Source organism: Myxocyprinus asiaticus, chromosome 29 (assembly GCF_019703515.2).
Source record: "Myxocyprinus asiaticus isolate MX2 ecotype Aquarium Trade chromosome 29, UBuf_Myxa_2, whole genome shotgun sequence".
In the NCBI taxonomy this organism is placed as follows: Eukaryota; Metazoa; Chordata; class Actinopteri; order Cypriniformes; family Catostomidae; genus Myxocyprinus; species Myxocyprinus asiaticus.
Window position 1 is genome coordinate 9628850 of NC_059372.1, and position 18461 is coordinate 9647310.

At 38.4% G+C, this 18461-nt stretch overlaps 1 protein-coding gene across 1 annotated transcript; it reads right to left on the reverse strand.

Moving 5' to 3' along the window:
• Positions 1-652: 652 nt before the first annotated feature.
• Positions 653-8288, reverse strand: LOC127419979 (sal-like protein 4). Its single transcript, XM_051661858.1, has 4 exons — positions 8162-8288; positions 3381-5828; positions 2925-3229; positions 653-2779 (listed from the first exon to the last, which is right to left on the reverse strand). The coding sequence occupies exons 1-4, from the start codon at positions 8226-8228 to the stop codon at positions 2360-2362; spliced, it is 3240 nt and encodes a 1079-aa protein (XP_051517818.1). The 5' UTR covers positions 8229-8288; the 3' UTR covers positions 653-2359.
• Positions 8289-18461: the final 10173 nt, after the last annotated feature.

Sequence of the window (18461 nt, forward strand, 5' to 3'; positions counted from 1 at the left end):
ATACCATTTTATATGAATACTAATCATTTACTGTCATGGTATTACCATGTTTTGAGGCTTGTGCCATGGCAATGGCATTGTATTCTTCAAAGAACCTTGGAGTCCCATGTAAATACCATGGTAAATGAATATGGTCATCTTGAATTCATTGTGTGTGATATATATATATATATATCAAAGTATCGTTGCATTACCTTGCATTTGGACATGTACTGTGGTTGTCTTGGAATACCATACCATACTATATGAATATGGTTATAATGCAGTACCATGGTACCCCCCATAGTACTTTTTGTAAGGGCATCCATTAGATAACCCGTTCAAAAAGGTCTGATATTTTTTTTTTTTTTACATCTTGAAAAGGCATAACTACTCAGTTTGTCCATTAATGATACAATAATTTTATCAGTGTTGTGCTCACAAAGTATTCATGTCATTTTAATGTATCTATTGTTTTCCCCTTTGAAAACTGACAAAACTTCAGACTAAAATACATTTTCAGCAGAGAACCATCAAGAGTCTCTCGAGATGTTCAGGATCTATCGTCCACCAGAAATACATCCAAGTGATGAAATAGCATGAACCCCTTTTTCGGTAACAATGACTACATGCTGATTTACACGTTACACAAAAGTCTTGGAAAAGTCAACCTTTGTTTTATTTTCAAAATATCAGAACAGGTCGAAACAGGGAAAAGAAAAGGGCAAACATTTACCAAAAAAAAAAAGTTACTGTAAACAAGCCTAACAGACTCAACATTTGAACAATCATACAGACATGACCCTATTTAACCAAGACATGACACCATCTTTTTTTTTTTTTTTTTACATTTAGAAAAGGCACAACTTGGTAAATGCATATTAGAGAGACAATGTACAGGGGGAGTCTGCCTATTCTGAACAATTGTTGTGCAAAGTGTCTGGCGATACATTCATTATATTACAGAAATCAGCAGGTTACGGGGCAGGATGCAACCAGAACTCCAAACACAATGCAAAGTACATAAATCTAAATGAGGTAAAAATTTGACCAGCTTAATGTTTACGCTTCAGATACTCTGCATACTACTACTACAAAAAAAAAAAAAAACTCAAAGGACTCATAGTTCAGATTTTTAAACACATGTCCCCTCAAAAAAAGCAATGCATATTTGGGTAGTTAACCATGATATGTTTATTGCAATAAGAATGTGTTGCATTTGGGATGTTGATACACAAAATATCCATGCCTGCTTAGCTCAAGTATAAAATGCATGGTAAATGGAACTGTATAGAATTTTAAAACCCATGGGTCCTAAAACAACATTAAGCAAGAATCTCCAAATTATGGGTCCAAGAAGCAAATGATCATAGAAAAATGGGTTAACAGACTGCCCGGTCAGAAAATAAAGTGCAAGGAATGACCAGGTGTTTCAGTTTTATACTGGCCTTTTGAACTCCTATTAAAAGGTGTCAAATAAAGGCAATTCAACTGAACTGGCATTTGATAAATACCAATGAAAACAATGGAAAAGAACCCCATATGAAATCAAAGTGGACATTGAAAGTAAATTCAAAACATTTATAGATTTAAATGGAAAGGACTCTGTATAGCTACATGAGAAAATATAGCACATTTTGGTCTAAATAAAAGATGACCTCCAAAAAGGCCTTTAAACGCAATCTTGTGTTGCCTTTATTGGGTGTGTGTTGGGGGGGGAAATAAAAAGGAAACAAATTTCCAAGACAGGCACTTAGCAAATTGTTTGGTATTAAGCGCAGATAGAAACTATATCTAGTCAAAAATACATAATAACTTAATGAAATCCAGTTTTAAATCAAACTTCTATAACTACTCAGTTTGTCCAGCAATGAAATGGTAATCTTCAGTAGATTGTATGAAATGGAAATTTCAGGCACATATTTCACCATCACCTGTTATATGGCCTCTATGCCATAGATGTTTTTTGACAACAAATTACAACAGAACCATGAGTAATCACGCATGTGCTGTAACAAGATGTTTGTTAGCAATTAAAACATCGAGATTGGTCGTTGGTGGCATAAAGCTATTTCAAGTAAGATTTACATTCAACTTTAGAATCATAACTGACAAATACCCGCATGTATATTATGAGAGAAAAAAAAAACTTCAGTAGTTACATCAGATTCAACTAGAAGTATCGCTACTATGAAAGGGTCCAAAAGGGAAGCCATGGCCCGTTTTTAGAGCATGGGCTGATTTAACAAGGCTGTGTGAATGCAACACGCAAGAATTGATTGTACCAAGCGAGGACTGCCTTAATACATAGCCCAATTCATGACATTTCCGCAGGACACAACATATTCAGTCAATAAGGGAAATTCTTCTGTAGTCCTTTCTAATTTACTTTACCCTCCTCCATAAACTGTGGAAACTTTGCTACACTTTCAGAGCCATTTTTTTCCAATTCAGCAACTGTGGCAGCGATGCCAGACTGGGAGGACTCCATCTTTGTAAATCCCCCAGTAGACCCCACCAAAGGGCCTCCAGCAAGACTTCCTGGGAGAGGAATGCCACCATTTTGGATGACTGAAATCTCATTGGTCTTCATGGTCAGCCCATTTGTGAAGGCAGCGGCATACTGGTTCCATACCGATGGGTCAAAATTAACTGGAGGAATCAAGTCCTTTGAGGGATGCAGCATTTCTGGAATCATCTTCGACTCAGGGCCCATGGCCATTAACGCCATTGGATTATCCAATGATAAACGCTGACCCCGCCTTGCCGAATTATTCCACATATGAGTGCCAACGTGTACCTGCAAAAAATAAAGCACGAGTCAGTGAAACATATTGCCAAAGGCACTAGATTCTCAATTAACTCACAAATGTCTAAAGTCTACCATTTTAAGATAACTTACAATAATCATATTTTCTACTAGTGCCAATGTAAGACATTATTACCTTAAGGTTGCCCTTTGTTGTGAAAGCCCTGCTGCAAATTGTGCAAGCAAAGGGCTTTTCTCCTGTGTGAGTCCGTTCATGGATCTGCAGGGCACTGGCAGATGAGAAGTTCTTCCCACAGATGTTGCAGAGATGTTGCTTGGCAGACCGACGTGGAGCACTAGAAGTTGCAGGAGTAGTATTGGCTTCTTGAGGCAGTTGGGAACTGTACAGGCTGTGGGCACCCATGGGACTCTCAGAAGGGATCTGCATCTCCAGTTTGACCAGACTTGGAAGCACCCTCATGAATGGAAATTGACTAGAACCTTAAAGAATAGGGAAGAAGAAGAAGAAAAAAAAAAAAAAAAAAAAAAACTCATCTTGAAGCAAAATTCACAGATCGCATCAGCAAAACACTGAGGAAGTATCATGATCTCTGCAATTACTTTGAAATAATCATAGAAAGACAAAACATACCATATTCCACACTGGAGAAGGAAAACCCCGGCTCCTCTTTAACAGAGTTTGGAATAAAACTGGATGTCAAGTCCAGTGCTCCGTCGTTTTCACTAAAATCTTGCATTCCACCATCAGAGTCTGGTCTGGCTAGAAGTCCATTATCTGGGTTTATGGATTCTGGAGATTTTGACTGCCCAATAGTCAGGGGACAATCAACAGGGGACAAAGAGTGATAGGACACATTTTCTGACACTGCTGGACTACAGCCATTCTTGTATTCCACTTCTCCAGACCCTGAAGGTGAATCTTTCAGCCCACTGTCGCTTTCAGAAGCAGTGCTGCTTTGTCGTTGTAGGTTCAGTGCAGATGTGAGGCTCTTCATATGGTTTTCCAGGGCAGCAATGCCTGTAAACATAGATGGTGGACCTTGGAAAGACTGATTCTCTTTGGTAGCCGGCTGCAGCTCTGTAGAGTTGTTCATCTTCTCCTGATTGTCAAAATCCAAGTCTTGTTCCTCCATACTTTCCTCATGCCCATTGGAGTCCATGGTCTTCTCATGAGTCAAGCTAGCATCCAATGCTTCAGGACTTTCAAACTGATTCTCAGGCAGAGGGTTGTTGGGAATCTGGCCACCCATGTGCATACGGATATGCTGCTGTAGGACGACTGCATTAGTGAACTTTTTGTGACAAATTGGGCAAGAGTGTTGCATCTTCAGTGGAGTGTTGGCCCTGTGAACACCATAATGTGCTTTGAGGTTGCCCTTGGTGGAGAAAGCCCTACCACAGATTTTGCATTTGTACGGTCGCTCACCAGTGTGTGTGCGATAATGCATTTTTAGTGAACTTTGGCAGCTCAGCACTCTATGGCAGATTACACACTCGTTGGGATCATTTGTTCTCTTCTCCAAGCCATCCACCATTTGCTGTAGTTTTGCGGTTCCAGAGCCATTTTCACCAGGTAAGCCACTGCCATTAAAGTGGTGCAGTCCAGCCAGCGCATCAGAGGAATCCTTGTTCTGATCCAGTCCCGTCATCTCCTGACCAAACATGCTAGAAGAAATGGATGCACCATCACTGCCAGATGAGGAAGGCCTCTGAGAATAAAGGTCCCCACCCATTGGAATATCAAATGAGGGTTTGAATCCTGAGAGAACTGATGGGAGACCTAACACAGGTTTATTGTCGGCAAAACCATTTTCCTCAATGGGTACAGACATGCCATAAGGGATGCCGCTGTTTGTAGGGACGTTGTCCAGGTGTTCTGGTACTGGATGTGGATTCATCCTAATGTGCGGGTATTTGTCCTTGTGTCTCTGAAAATGCACTTTGAGGTTTCCTTTGGTCGTGAAACGATTTCCACAGATGTTACATTTGAAGGGTCTTTCGCCAGTGTGCGAGCGCAAGTGGATTTGAAGAGCGCTGTCGTTTCCGAATGTTTTCCCACAGAACTTGCATTTGTGCTTGAGCATGTTCTCACCAGATCCATCAATCGGCATCCCAGTAATCTTATTTTTTGCTTTTGTAGAGGGATCCATGCCTGTCGCAAGAGCATTGAATGGACTCTGTAATCCCATGACTCCTGGAGATTGGGGAAGCAATGTTGGAAGGCGGGTAGCTAGATCAGGAAGCACTTTCAAGTCTGCCTTCAAGGGCATGGAGCCCAAACCTCCAGCAAGGGACGGGAGGATGCTACTGGATTGGGGTACCTTGGCTTGTTTCAGGGCCTCCAAGGACAAGCCCGTTCGTTTGCCAATAAGGGCAGCTGCAGTCGAGAGCTGCTGTGAGAGATGTGCACCCAGTGCTTTCAGTGGATCCACGGCTGTGCCAACTGCAGAGTGGAGACTCTGAGGTGCCATCATTGCCATTTGGAGACGTATCTGCTCAGTTAGCTGGATCTGCTGCAGTTGTTGCTGTTGGAGGCTTACCAACTGTTCCAAGATCATGGGAATTACAAGAAGGGTGTCCTGGTGTGGCTGTGGGGATGTGGACTTTAGATTGGACAAATTAGAAGAATGTTGCGTTACAGCAACTTTGGTAGCAGCCATTGACTCAAGGGTCACATTAGAGTCTTGCAATTTGGAAGATGACATGTACCTTATGTCTAGACTGCTAGACATCTCTTGTTCTTGATTTGAAAGCTCATCCTGGTTTAGAGTGTGCTCACCTTCCATCATTTCATCTGACTCAATGCTGTGCTTTGATTGATAATTACTAGTAGGCCTATCATCACTATGGTCACCCAGGTAATTGCCCGGACACTGCTGGGACAATTCAGGAGGGACCGCACTCATATCACCATCCTTCATGATCATTACCTGCTGACTCTTAGTGCAAGTTTTCTCATGTTCGAGAAATTCTGTCTCATCAAAGAACTCAGCAAAACATTTGTCGCAAACCCTTGTCTCCTCTGATCGTCGCCTCTTGGGTTCATTGCCGTCCTCAGTTTGACCGCTGTGCAATGTCCCTACAGCGAAAAAGAAGTTAAAGTTACTGAATATTCAAGATAATGATTATACCAAATATGTGGAGTTTTCTACACAAATTTTAGTCACTCACTGTTACAAGACACTATAAATTGTGGTTTTATAATGCCAGTGCAAGATACAGGGAAAGTCTTTATTTTTATTTATAATCAGAAGTCTTGTACTTTCAAAATGCAGTTAATTGTCACATTTGTTTACTTTCACTTGCATGTGCATACAATCAAGATTTCGAACATGAGGAAAAACAAAATGGTAAACCAAGTTGCTGTAACAATGCCATTGCAGCCCACCCCACACATACACACACGCCTGAATTCCACCAGATGAGGGCAGCATTTCCAATATGATTATACAACATAAGGATCAAAATATAAACTGGCATCTATCACTAGAAAGGATTGAACAACTGTCCAGTAATCAATAACCACCCGAAACATTATTCTACAAAACAAAATGCCCAATAATACTTATGTATTATAAAACAAATTTAGACAACTTGTGTTAAAGCAATAGATCACCCAAAAACGAAAATCTGCCATCATATAGCATACTCACCCTTTTGTTGTACACCTATCTTCCATGGGACACAAAAGGAGATGTTAGGCAGAATGTCTTTCATTTCAGGTTTTTCATACATTGAAACTGAACAGTGACCTATGCTAAAATTCAACCCAACATCTCCTTTTGTGTTCCACAAAAAAATTTAAAAAATTAATAAACAGATTTGTAACAACATCAGGGTACGTTAAGGCAGAATTTTTTAGTTGCAACCATTGCAACATCCATTGTTGTTATGCGGTCTAAAATTACTTACATTTTATGACCAAGTAATGACAATAGTGTAAAGGAGTCAGTCATTTTAATTGCAGGACATGAAAGACAAATCAGACTGGACTGCAGGACCATTAAGAGGCTCATCTAACAGGGCAATTGTTAAATGCAAATTTCATCATCCCTTATGAATGGAAGAGACCACCTGTTAACATTCTGACTGTGGAACTAGACGTGTTAATTGTTCACTAAACAACTTGAATAGTAATGAAGTTGTGAACATCAATGCACTGTTCTTACAAACTGCATCCAAGAGCTTTAGTTTGAGACAGAAAGCAAACAAGAAAGAAAAGTGATATACAGTAGATATTCACAGTAGTGTTGAAAGTCGTTAGACTTCTTTTTAAAACGGCAACTGAATCAAAGCTAAAGGGGTTTGAATAAAACAAACCGTGGCAGAAATTAATCAGCTTTAAACAATGTGCTTAGAGTTAAATAATCAAAAGATACATTGTAACCTCAGCTCATTCATCGGCTGAACACAAGGGGGCGTCTGATCAGTGTACATGAGATCCAATGCATCTTAACACATTCACAGTGATCTTATGATTTTACTACCTACGTTCAAGTGGGTCATTCCACATGCAATATTCAATCAACAAATGATTGAGACCAAAACTTCATATCTGACAAACATACAACCCAAGCCTCAGCCCATCTAAATCGAACAGATATATGCTCTTTACTCAAGCACATTTCAGCATGTCATGGATAAACATCATGTAGTTAGTTAACTTCAATTCCATCCCCCACGTCTCCATATGCAACCAAAAGAAACAGTGTGGGGGATTTATTGCTTTGTGGTCAAGCTCGTTCCCGACTCACATTTCATGCCGACCTGTTGAGCACCTTTGTTTAACAGTGGTCAGTGATACCAGCACGCGCATCAAATATTAATACGCGAGCATATTCTGCAGTATTATATATGCGTGTGCACTTATCAGTGATGCAACTGATATATAAGCCACAAATAACTTTATCGAAATGTACCAGATGCATATACGATATCAAAAAGGTCAAAAAAAAAATATAATATAATATATATATATATATAATAAATCGATTGAGAAATACATAAACACAAGACATGTTAACGAATAAACAAAAGTACAAAAAAAAAAAAAAAAAAAAAAAGCCGATGTTAACGATTCCAATTGTAACCAAAGTAAACATCAATTTACTTTAGGAAAAAAAAACAAACAAAAAAAAAGTCCACACAGCAGCGTTTAATCTTACCCCGTACTGAACTAAACCTCGTTGGTCAAGTAAAAGCGATATTTTCCCTTTCCGCATTTATGACGAATTCAGCGTATAAAAGAACTTTTTAAATTGCTTTACTAATTTCAGACAAGCATGGTCAATTTCAAGGGTCATGATCTTCATCTAAATCCGATGACATAATTCAGGTATGAGGGGAAACATGCAAACTACAATATGAACAAATATAAAGTTGCAATTTGTTTGTTTGCGGGTCCAAACTTACCATTTTGTGTCGAAGTGGGCTCGTCCGAATTGAAATGCTGTGGTTTGGATTGCTTGCGCCGCGACATGGTAACCTACAACCATCAGGGGCAAATAGTAATGCTATTAAGTCCCTCTACTTTAGAAATTCTCCAGGTTGGGGGAAATTAGCCCCTCGAGTAGAAATGCGCATGTCAAAGTAATTATTATTATCAATAACGCATGGCGATTTATCATGCTCTTCTGACAGCTGATTGGCTCCGGTCCAAAGTGCTCAAGCATTATTCAAATGAGGCTTCATTGATGACAAATGCAGAGTCGAGAAAAAGGGGGAGGGAGATGTGAAAGAAAGAGCCAAAGAGAGAGAGAGAGAGAGAGAGAGAGAGAGAGAGAGAGAGAGAGAGAGAGAGAGATGGTAAACAAAAAAGAGGCAGGGAGGCAAGTGCGCAGGCGGGGAGAAAGACATTGAAATTTTAGGACATTATCACAATTTTATTATCACAATCTGTGTCATAAACATCTTTAATATATAGGCTATCTGTGGATCCCTGATTGTATGAATATTTACATTATAACATCATGTCAAACCAGGTGGCATTTGTTCTATATTGATGTAGGCATATATATATATATATATATATATATATATATATATATATATATATATATATATATATATATATATGCAGATCTTCTTTGAGTGTTTGATATGATGATAAAGTATGATGTATGAAAGTAAACACTTTTAAAACATGGTGACATATTAAAATCATTACGTATAACATATTTTCTTTCGTATAACAGATCTTTTTGTGTCTTTTTTATGATTTAATACTTATATGAATCTGTGTGTGTCTTTTTATGATTCAATACTTGTATGGATATTTTGGTGTCTTATTTTATGATTTTATACTTATATATTGATCTTTGTGTGTCTTTTTTATGATTTAATACTTGTAAACTCAGCAAAAAAAGAAACGTCCCTTTTTCAGGACACTGTATTTTAAAGATAATTTTGTAAAAATCTAAATAACTTTACAGATCTTTATTGTAACCATTAACAATTAATGAACATGCACCTGTGGAACGGTCATTTAGAAACTAACAGCTGACAGATGGTATGCAATTAAGGTCACAGTTATAAAAACTTAGGACACTAAAGAGACCTTTCTACTGACTCTGAAAAACACCAAAAGAAAGACGCCCAGGGTCCCTGCTCATCTGTGTGAACATGCCTTAGGCATGCTGCATGGAGGCATGAGGACTGCAGATGTGGGCAGGGCAATAAATTGCAATGTCCGTACTGTGAGATGCCTAAGACAGCGCTACAGGAAGGACAGCTGATCGTCCTCGCAGTGGAAGACCACGTGTAACAACACCTGCACAGAATTGTTACATCCGAATATCACACCTGCGGGACAGGTACAGGATGGCAACAACAACTGCCAGAGTAACACCAGGAACGCACAATCCCTCCATCAGTGCTCAGACTGTCCGCAATAGGCTAAGAGAGGCTGGACTGAGGGCTTGTTGGCCTGTTGTAAAGCAGGTCCATACCAGACATCACCGGTAACAACGTCGCCTATGGGCTCAAACCCACCTTCGCTGGACAAGACAGGACTGGCAAAAAGTGCTCTTCATTGACGAATCGTGGTTTTGTCTCACCAGGGGTGATGGTCGGACTCACGTTTATTGTCGAAGGAATGAGCGTTACACCGAGGCCTGTACTCTGGAGCGGGATCGATTTGGAGGTGGAGGGTCCGTCATGGTCTGGGGCGGTGTGTCACAGCATCATCAGACTGAGCTTGTTGTCATTGCAGGCAATCTCAATGCGTTATAGGGAAGACATCCTCCTCCCTCATGTGGTACCCTTCCTGCAGGCTCATCCTGACATGACCCTCCAGCATGACAATGCCACCAGCCACACTGCTCGTTCTGTGCGTGATTTCTTGCAAGACAGGAATGTCAGTGTTCTGCCATGGCCAGCGAAGAGCCCGGATCTCAATCCCATTGAGCACGTCTGGGGACCTGTTGGATCGGTGGGTGAGGGGCGGGCTAGGGCCATTCCCCCCAGAAATGTCCGGGAACTTGCAAGTGCCTTGGTGGAAGAGTGGGGTAACATTTCACAGCAAGAACTGGCAAATCCGGTGCAGTCCATGAGGAGGAGATGCACTGCAGTACTTAATGCAGCTGGTGGCCACACCAGATACTGACTGTTACTTTTGATTTTGACCCCATCTTTGTTCAGGGACACATTATCTCCATTTCTGTTAGTCACATGTCTGTGAAACTTGTTCAGTTTATGTCTTAATTTTTGAATCTTTATGTTCATACAAATATTTACACATGTTAAGTTTGCTTAAAAGCAGTTGAAAGTGAGAGGCCTTTTTTTTTTTTTTAATGGATCTTTTGAGTCTTTATGATTTAGTACTTATGAATCTTTGGGTGTCTTTTTATTTTTATACTTGTATGGATCTTTGGGTGTCTTTAGATTTTATACCTTTGGGCGGCATATATGATTTTATATTTATATGTAGATCTTTGCATATCTGATTGTAGGATTTTATACTTGTATGGCTCTTATTTTATTGTTCGTTTTCAAAATACTGTATATAATTTTACAATTTGTTCTGAATAAAAAAAATATGCTTTTTTAGATTTGATATTTGATATTAGAAGTTCACTATTTTCTATTGTATATAGATATTTACGGAGTGAATATAAAGTCAAATCTGGCGTGCCTCTTCACTTGGTCATTTAAATATGGAAATTGAAACTGACAATAACCAATCACCACATTAAACACACAGATCCGCCGGACACATTGTGTTGATATGAAGACAAGGAAAGATAAGTAAATTTACCCAAATGTCTGAATGAGAAATGGAAAAAAAAAAAAAATGCTGTTGTTGAATTTACTCAAATGCATTATGGAAAACAATTGCCTCGACTCACCTTACATGACATCATTATCCATAGCTTCCAGTGCACAAAAAAATACAAGACAGAGATAATAAAAAAAATAGGATAAAAATAAAAAGGGAATAAAAAATAAGTATATATAGAAATAGACAATATATATATATATATTTATACAGTTTTAGGCACTTGTGAAAAATGTAGCATAGTAAGGATGTCTTCAAAACTAATGCTATAAATAGTTTATTTATCAATTAATGTCATATAAAGTCCAGTAAACATAAAAAAGCTAAATTAATATTTGGTGTGACACACTTTGCCTACAAAACAGCACCAATTCTCTTAGGTACACCTGGACACAGTTTTTCTTGGTTGTTGGCAGATAGGATGTTCCAAGATTCTTGGAGAATTCGCCACAGTTCTTCTATCTATTTCGGCTGTCTCAGTTGCTTCTTTTCATGTAATCTCATACTGACTTGATGTTCAGTGGGGGGGCTTTGTGGGGTCATGCCATCTGTTGCAGGGCTCCCTGTTCTTCTATTCTATTTGCAAAAGGAATGTTTGGGAGTTTAAATGTATATTTCCTAATGACACACTAAAGCTGAAGATATAAATAAACATCTTAAGATAAATGTTTTTGTGAAACATCTACTGTGTCTAAGACTTTTACACAGTACTGTATATATATATATATATATATTATGTACAAATACAAATCTGTTATATACAGATAGTGCAGGGGAATGTAATGGCAGAATAGGTAGGAGATGTTAGATAAATATACATAGACTTAGCTGTGTATTGCATATAATTATTGCAGTTTTATGGGGCAGTTTTAACTGTTCATGAGATGGATAGCCTGAGGGAAAAAAACTGTTCCTGTGCCTGACGGTTCTAGTGCTCAGTGCTCTGTAACACCATCCAAAAGGCAACTGTTCAAAGAGGTAGTGGGCTGGGTGAGTGGGGCCCAGAGTGATTTTTCCAGCCTTTTTCCTCACTCTGGAAGTGTACAGTTCGTGAAGAGAGGACAGGAGGCAACCAATAATCTGCTCAGCAGTCCGAGCTGTCCTTTGTAGTCTTCTGATGTCTGACTTGGTAGCTGAACCAAACCAGACGTTATTGAAGTGCAGAGGACAGACTCAATGACTGCTGAGTAGAACTGTATCAGCAGCGCCTGTGGCAGGTTGAATTTCCATATAGGTTGAATCTTTCTATGATACAGAAAGATTATTCCAAATGATCAATCATTTTTATTTGATGATTTAATTACATATTTTTCAGATTTAAAGATTATTTAAATGTGTGAAGCTGTATGTGTTATATTTGTATGTGAATATTATTATGGTGTATATAAAATATTTTTTACAATAAGTCACAATGTACTTTTGATGATGGCAGTGGAAATGAAAATAACTGCTGGTCAGTAGTTGTTGTTTAGTTCTGTTGGTTTTAGTCAGGATGTGTCATAGATGTTTATTGGATGAGAAAGTCGTACGAGTCATTTTCAGGGTTTGCAGACACTGGACAGTGAAGGCTTAAAGTCTATGAAAAATTTGCTTATAAACTCTTCGCTTAGCTTTTAATGCAAATGCACTAACTTCAGCTTGCATTGCATTGCTTTTCACAGTATAATCTCAGTACATCACCAGATGCATCTGTAACTGCTAAGCACATGCCAATTGGCACATGCTGTTTGCAATGGTTTTGTAAATTTCACAGCTTGAAATGGACAGAGAATTTTAAACCCCCGCTTCCCACCCGCCCCCTTTTTCATAAGGCAATGTGAGAATGGCAAGTGCTTTGAGGGAGCAATAGAATTGATAGCTTTTCTCAAAAGAAGATAGGCCCACATTACTGCCATCAGCCACTCACCCACCACCCTGTCTCACTAATGTCAACCATGTATGTCTTACACTAAAGGAGATTGATGCCCCTAAACTTAATGGAGGGCCTCTGTGACTTAGGAGAACAGGAAGAATGAATATTTTCAACCCATTTCCCCAAATCAAGACACGTAAGTGTTGTATCCATTAAAAGCAAACAAGGACTGAGGTTAAAGTAAGCATTGTGAGTCACTGGAATTCAGCCTCTAGGTGTTTGGGAAAATACTTAAGTTTGGAGAGTTGGAGCACCTTGACGGTTCATGGAGAGTTTAGAAAAACTCAGACTGGTGGAACAAACTTATAATTAAATGTTCTTAAATGGTTCTTTGTGGCACGTTCTAGGTTCAGCAAAGAACTGGTAGGGTTCTTAAAGCAGACTGATCTCACTGTGAAATCAGAAACAGCAGGTAGACTTTTCTTTAGCTAAAATCAGTCTGTGCTTACTGAAATTCAAAACCCCAGTGGCCAAAGCGGTAAGTGTTGTTGGGCGTATGGGCACGTGTGAGCTCCATTTTCTGGGTGTAATGTCCTCAGAGGGGCGCCAAAAGCGAATTGTGAAAAGAGTTGTTTTCATCTGTACCAACCCAAATCCCAAAACTTAACCTAACCATCAGTGGAGTAAAAATGTAATGATAGAGGGAAAAATGCAACCTCTGAATCATACTTGCCACTGATTTTGTGAACGCAGTTACTTCCTGGTTTCAGCATGGGATCCAAACCTAGGTCTCCCAAGCTGCTAATGCAACATGCTTCTGGTTGCGAAAGGTAAGGTAAACACATTTGAGCTGATGCAAAAGGGTCTAATGAGAGATGCCGCTTGTCAATGAGCCGGCATAATCTGTCCAATCCAAGGGTACTGGAACTCTCGGAAACAACAAGCCAACTTCCCGAGTTGCCATGTGGCCCAATGGAGATGCAAAAAAAATATTGATGTTGCATTAGATGTTCTTCTGATCAATGTATTGGTTGCTTTTTCTTTAAATGAATAGTTAGCCCAAAAATGAAAATTCTGTCATCATTTACTCATCATGGAACACAAAAAGAGAAGTTAGGTAGTCTCACCATTCACTTTTATTGCTTCTTTTTTCCACAATGAAAGTGAATGGCAACAATGGTTGTCAAGCAAGATTTTGAAGGCAAGATTTCAGTGAATAATGACCTAAATTTCAGTCTGTTCCTCACACGAAGCCAACTTAAGATGTGAGATATTGTGCAGGAGCCATAAGGACTACTTTTATGATGCCTTTAAGGTAATCTTTGTATTTTTTGGAGCTTGACAGCCTCTGGTCACGATCCACCATTTTCATTGTATGGAAAAGAGCAGCTCAGACGTTCAGCTAAACGTCTCCTTTGATGCTCCATCATAGAAAGAAAGTCATACTGTTTTAAAACAACATAGGGTGAGCAAACGAGGATGAAATTTTCATTTTGGGGTGAACTAAGCACCAACAGATGTTTCTAAAATTAGACTAAGTAATATTCAATACAAGTCAAGCTCAATCAACTGTATTTGTGGCATAATGTTGATTACCACCAAAAATTATTTAGACTCCCCAACTTCATAGTCAAAACAAGGAAACCCTGTAAAATAGAATTGGATATAACTTTACACAGTTGAGGTTGTAAGCAAAATTATCACACTAAAATCATGTTAACATGTATAATGTTTATATCTTGTGGCTATACTTTTGAAACGTGTATTTTGGCATTAATGAACTGGCCCCATTCACTTCCACTGTACAATAAGTGCCTTACTGTAACCGCAATTTTTTTCTTTCTTTTTTTTTAAAGGAGGGATGAAATTTTTGTTTTTGTTTTTGTAGAAATCAACATTATGCAACAGCTTTACTTGTACTGAACCTGGAATATTCCTTTAAAAAGGTTTTTCTATGGAAACATGCTCTAAAATCCTTTTTGGTTCTACATAGAATCTTCATTTAAAACAATTTATTAAAGAAGCAAACACTGAAATTGCTGTTCATATGCTTCAGTGTTGACAAAAACCATTATACTGTATTTAAACATAATTGTATTTTTTCATGTTTGGTTTTGGCCAAGCTAATTACTAACAGCGATGTCATTCCATTAATGGCAAGGTTTTTAGATAAAGAAGAGGCTCTAAAATGGGCCGTCTGTCCATCATGACACAGAGAGGACTCTATATATTTTGTAAAAACAAACGTCTATCACGCAAGGACTAAAGGTGCAGAAAGGAGGGGTGTGCAGTCTAGACGCTTTATGACGGCAATAAGAAACTTCCCTTGAGTTCAGTGTTTCTGTTGTGCTCAAACTAAACAATTCGCACTTTGTAAGAGCAGAGTCATAAATCCAGAATAGTGGGAATGAGGAAGGCCTCATCTTATATTTCTCTTTCTGTTAAGACGGACAGATGTTTTTTATTTTGAGGTACACTGGTGGCCAAAAGTTTGGAATAATGTACAAATTTTGCTCTTATGGAAAGAAGTTGGTACTTTTATTCACCAAAGTGGCATTCAACTGATCACAATATATAGTCAGGACATTAATAACGTGAAAAATTACTACCACACCTGAAGTCGCGAGTTCGAATCCAGGGTGTGCTGAGTGACTCCAGCCAGGTCTCCTAAGCAACCAAATTGGCTCAGTTGTAAGAGTGGGTAGAGTCACATGGGGTAACCTCCTCGTGATTGCTATAATGTGGTTCTTGCTCTCGGTGGGGTGCGTGGGGAGTTGTGCGTGGATGCCGCGGAGAATAGCGTGAGCCTCCACATGCACTATGTCTCCGCGGTAACACGCTCAACAAGCCACGTGATAAGAGGCGCAGATTGACTGTCTCAGACGCAGAGGCAACTGAGACTCATCCTCCGCCATCCGGATTGAGGCGAGTCACTACGCCACCACGAGGACTTAGAGCGCATTGGGAATTGGGCATTCCAAATTGGGGAGAAAAGGGGGAGAGAAAAAACAAAATCTTGAAAAAATACTATTACAATTTGAATTTTTTTTAAACTACTTCAAAGAGTTCTCATCAAAAAATCCTCCACGTGCAGCAATAACAGCTTTGCAGATACTTGGCATTCTAGCTGTCAGTTTGTCCAGATACTCAGGTGACATTTCACCCCACACTTCCTGTAGCACTTGCCGTAGTTGTGGCTGTCTTGTCAGGCACTTCTCACGCACCTTACAGTCTAGCTGATCCCACAAAAGCTCAATGGGGTTAAGATCCATAACACTCTTTTCCAATTATCTGTTGTCCAATGTCTGTGTTTCTTTGCCCACTCTAACCTTTTCTTTTTGTTTTTCTGTTTCAAAAGTGGATTTTTCTTTGCAATTCTTCCCATAAGGCCTGCACCCCTGAGTCTTCTCTTTACTGTTGTACATGAAACTGGTGTTGAGCGGGTAGAATTCAATGAAGCTGTCAGCTGAGGACATGTGAGGCGTCTATTTCTCAAACTAGAGACTCTGATGTACTTATCCTCTTGTTTAGTTGTACATCTGGCCTTCCACATCTCTTTCTGTCCTTGTTAGAGACAGTTGTCCTTTGTCTTTGAAGACTGTAGTGTATGCCTTTGTATGAAATCTTAATTTTTTTGGCAATTTCAAGCATTGTATATCCTTCATTCCTCAAAACGGTGATTGACTGATGAGTTTCTAGAGAAAGCTGTTTCTTTTTTGCCATTTTTGACCAAATATTGACCTTAAGACATGCCAGTCTATTGCATACTGTTGCAACTCAAAAACAAACACAAAGACAATGTTAAGCTTCTTTTAACGAACCAAATAGATTTCAACTGTGTTTGATATAATAGCAAGTGATTTTCTAGTACCAAATTAGCAATTTAGCATGATTACTCAAGGATAAGGTGTTGGAGTGATGACTGCTGGAAATGGGGCGTGTCTAGATTTGATCAAAAATGACATTTTTCAAATAGTGATGGTGCTGTTTTTTTACATCAGTAATGTCCTGACTATACTTTGTGATCATTTGAATGCCACTTTGGTGAATTAAAGTACCAATTTCCTTCCGAAACAGCTAAATCTGTACATTATTCCAAACTTTTGGCCAGCAGTGTAATTCTAAGGGGAGGTCGGCTTTAAAGATCAAAATATAATTTCCATATACTGCAGCATTAACATAACTATTATCCTAGTAGTTTTGATGTGCATGTAACAGGTGGTGACTTTCAGAAACTGTCAGCTGAATTTGGTTTTTATAAATGCATATCAAATATGGGTTTTGAAAATGTATTCTTTTCTAAGATTTGTTCTAGCACACAAAAGTAAACAAAATGTCCTTCAAGTTCAAATGTTGAAATGTATTAATATAATCATTAACTATATGCAAAATTATTAACATGACATAGACTGAATTAAAATTAAAATTTTTAAATGCATAAACATTTGCCAGATTAACACATGGAATTAATATTGTGCCAAAAATTGTAATAGTATTAGACATAATTTCTCTTCATAATTTCACCACTGTTCTATATAACATACTGTATACAGTACTACTATTTTTTTATAATCTAATATATTTATAAACATCCTGACAGTGTCTAATATTACTAAAAAAATCAGTTTGTATGGGATTAGAACAGATAACTGGATCATTTAAAGATATCAACATGAAAATATCAGGGAATTTTAAAACTGTGATTTCCATGCCTTGAAAAGTCATAATTTTTCATATTCAGTCACTAAAATTATGCTTTGCAAGTGCAATCTCTATAAAATGATTTTAAATCCTTATCCAGCAATCAAGAATGACTGGAAAATTCATTGGTAGTTCATTGGTAAATGTAAAACTTCATGTTATTGAAATGTTAAGACCTAATTATTCCAACACATAGATTTAGGCCTATGTATTTCAAAAGAAATAGTCATTTTGGCAAGAACGTAATTGCCATTTTCTAAATGAATACTGTGAAGTCCTTTTTTTTTACTGAATGTTGTGCACCTTTGTTGTGTGTCGTTGTACATTCGTGTACAATAGAACAGGTCTTGACCTCGCTCTGTCTGTTGTTTTGAGAGATGATGAGATATTTGTTTGTGGATATACGGTGATGTTTACTCTGAAAAGTATTAACCTCTGACAGTGGACATTTGAGCAATGGTGCTCAATAGCTGCATTTAAAAATCTGACATAAAGATAATGTATAGATCAAGAAAACATCGGTCAGTTTAAGAGAATGAGTTGTTTGCGTCAGTGTTCAAAACGTCAATTTTTCTTGTGCTGTTTAAAGATTCATGCTGATGCACTATATTGATTAATGGCAAATGATCATGATTCTGAGATAAAGCTGGCCCAGAAAAAGATAATTTGTCAAGATACCCAAAAATTGTAATAATGTCATCATTTACTCACCCAAATGTTGTTCCAAACCCATATGACTTTCTTTCTTCCGTAGAACACAAAAGGAGATATAGGGCAGAATGTTAACCTCAGTCACCATTCGCTTTTTTACTGCGCCTATACAGATGCTAACATTCTATCAAATATCGTCTTTTGTCATTTTATCCTTTTAAAAGTTTCAAATG

Bases quoted from the DNA above. Each gene is read 5' to 3' on its own strand.
- LOC127419979 (XM_051661858.1), bottom strand. From the start codon at position 8,228: ATGTCGCGGCGCAAGCAATCCAAACCACAGCATTTCAATTCGGACGAG. The intron at 3,230-3,380 runs GTATGTTTTGTC...CTATTCTTTAAG, and splicing joins CTTCTCCAGTGTGGAATATG to GTTCTAGTCAATTTCCATTC. The intron at 2,780-2,924 runs GTAATAATGTCT...TATTTTTTGCAG, and splicing joins CAACAAAGGGCAACCTTAAG to GTACACGTTGGCACTCATAT.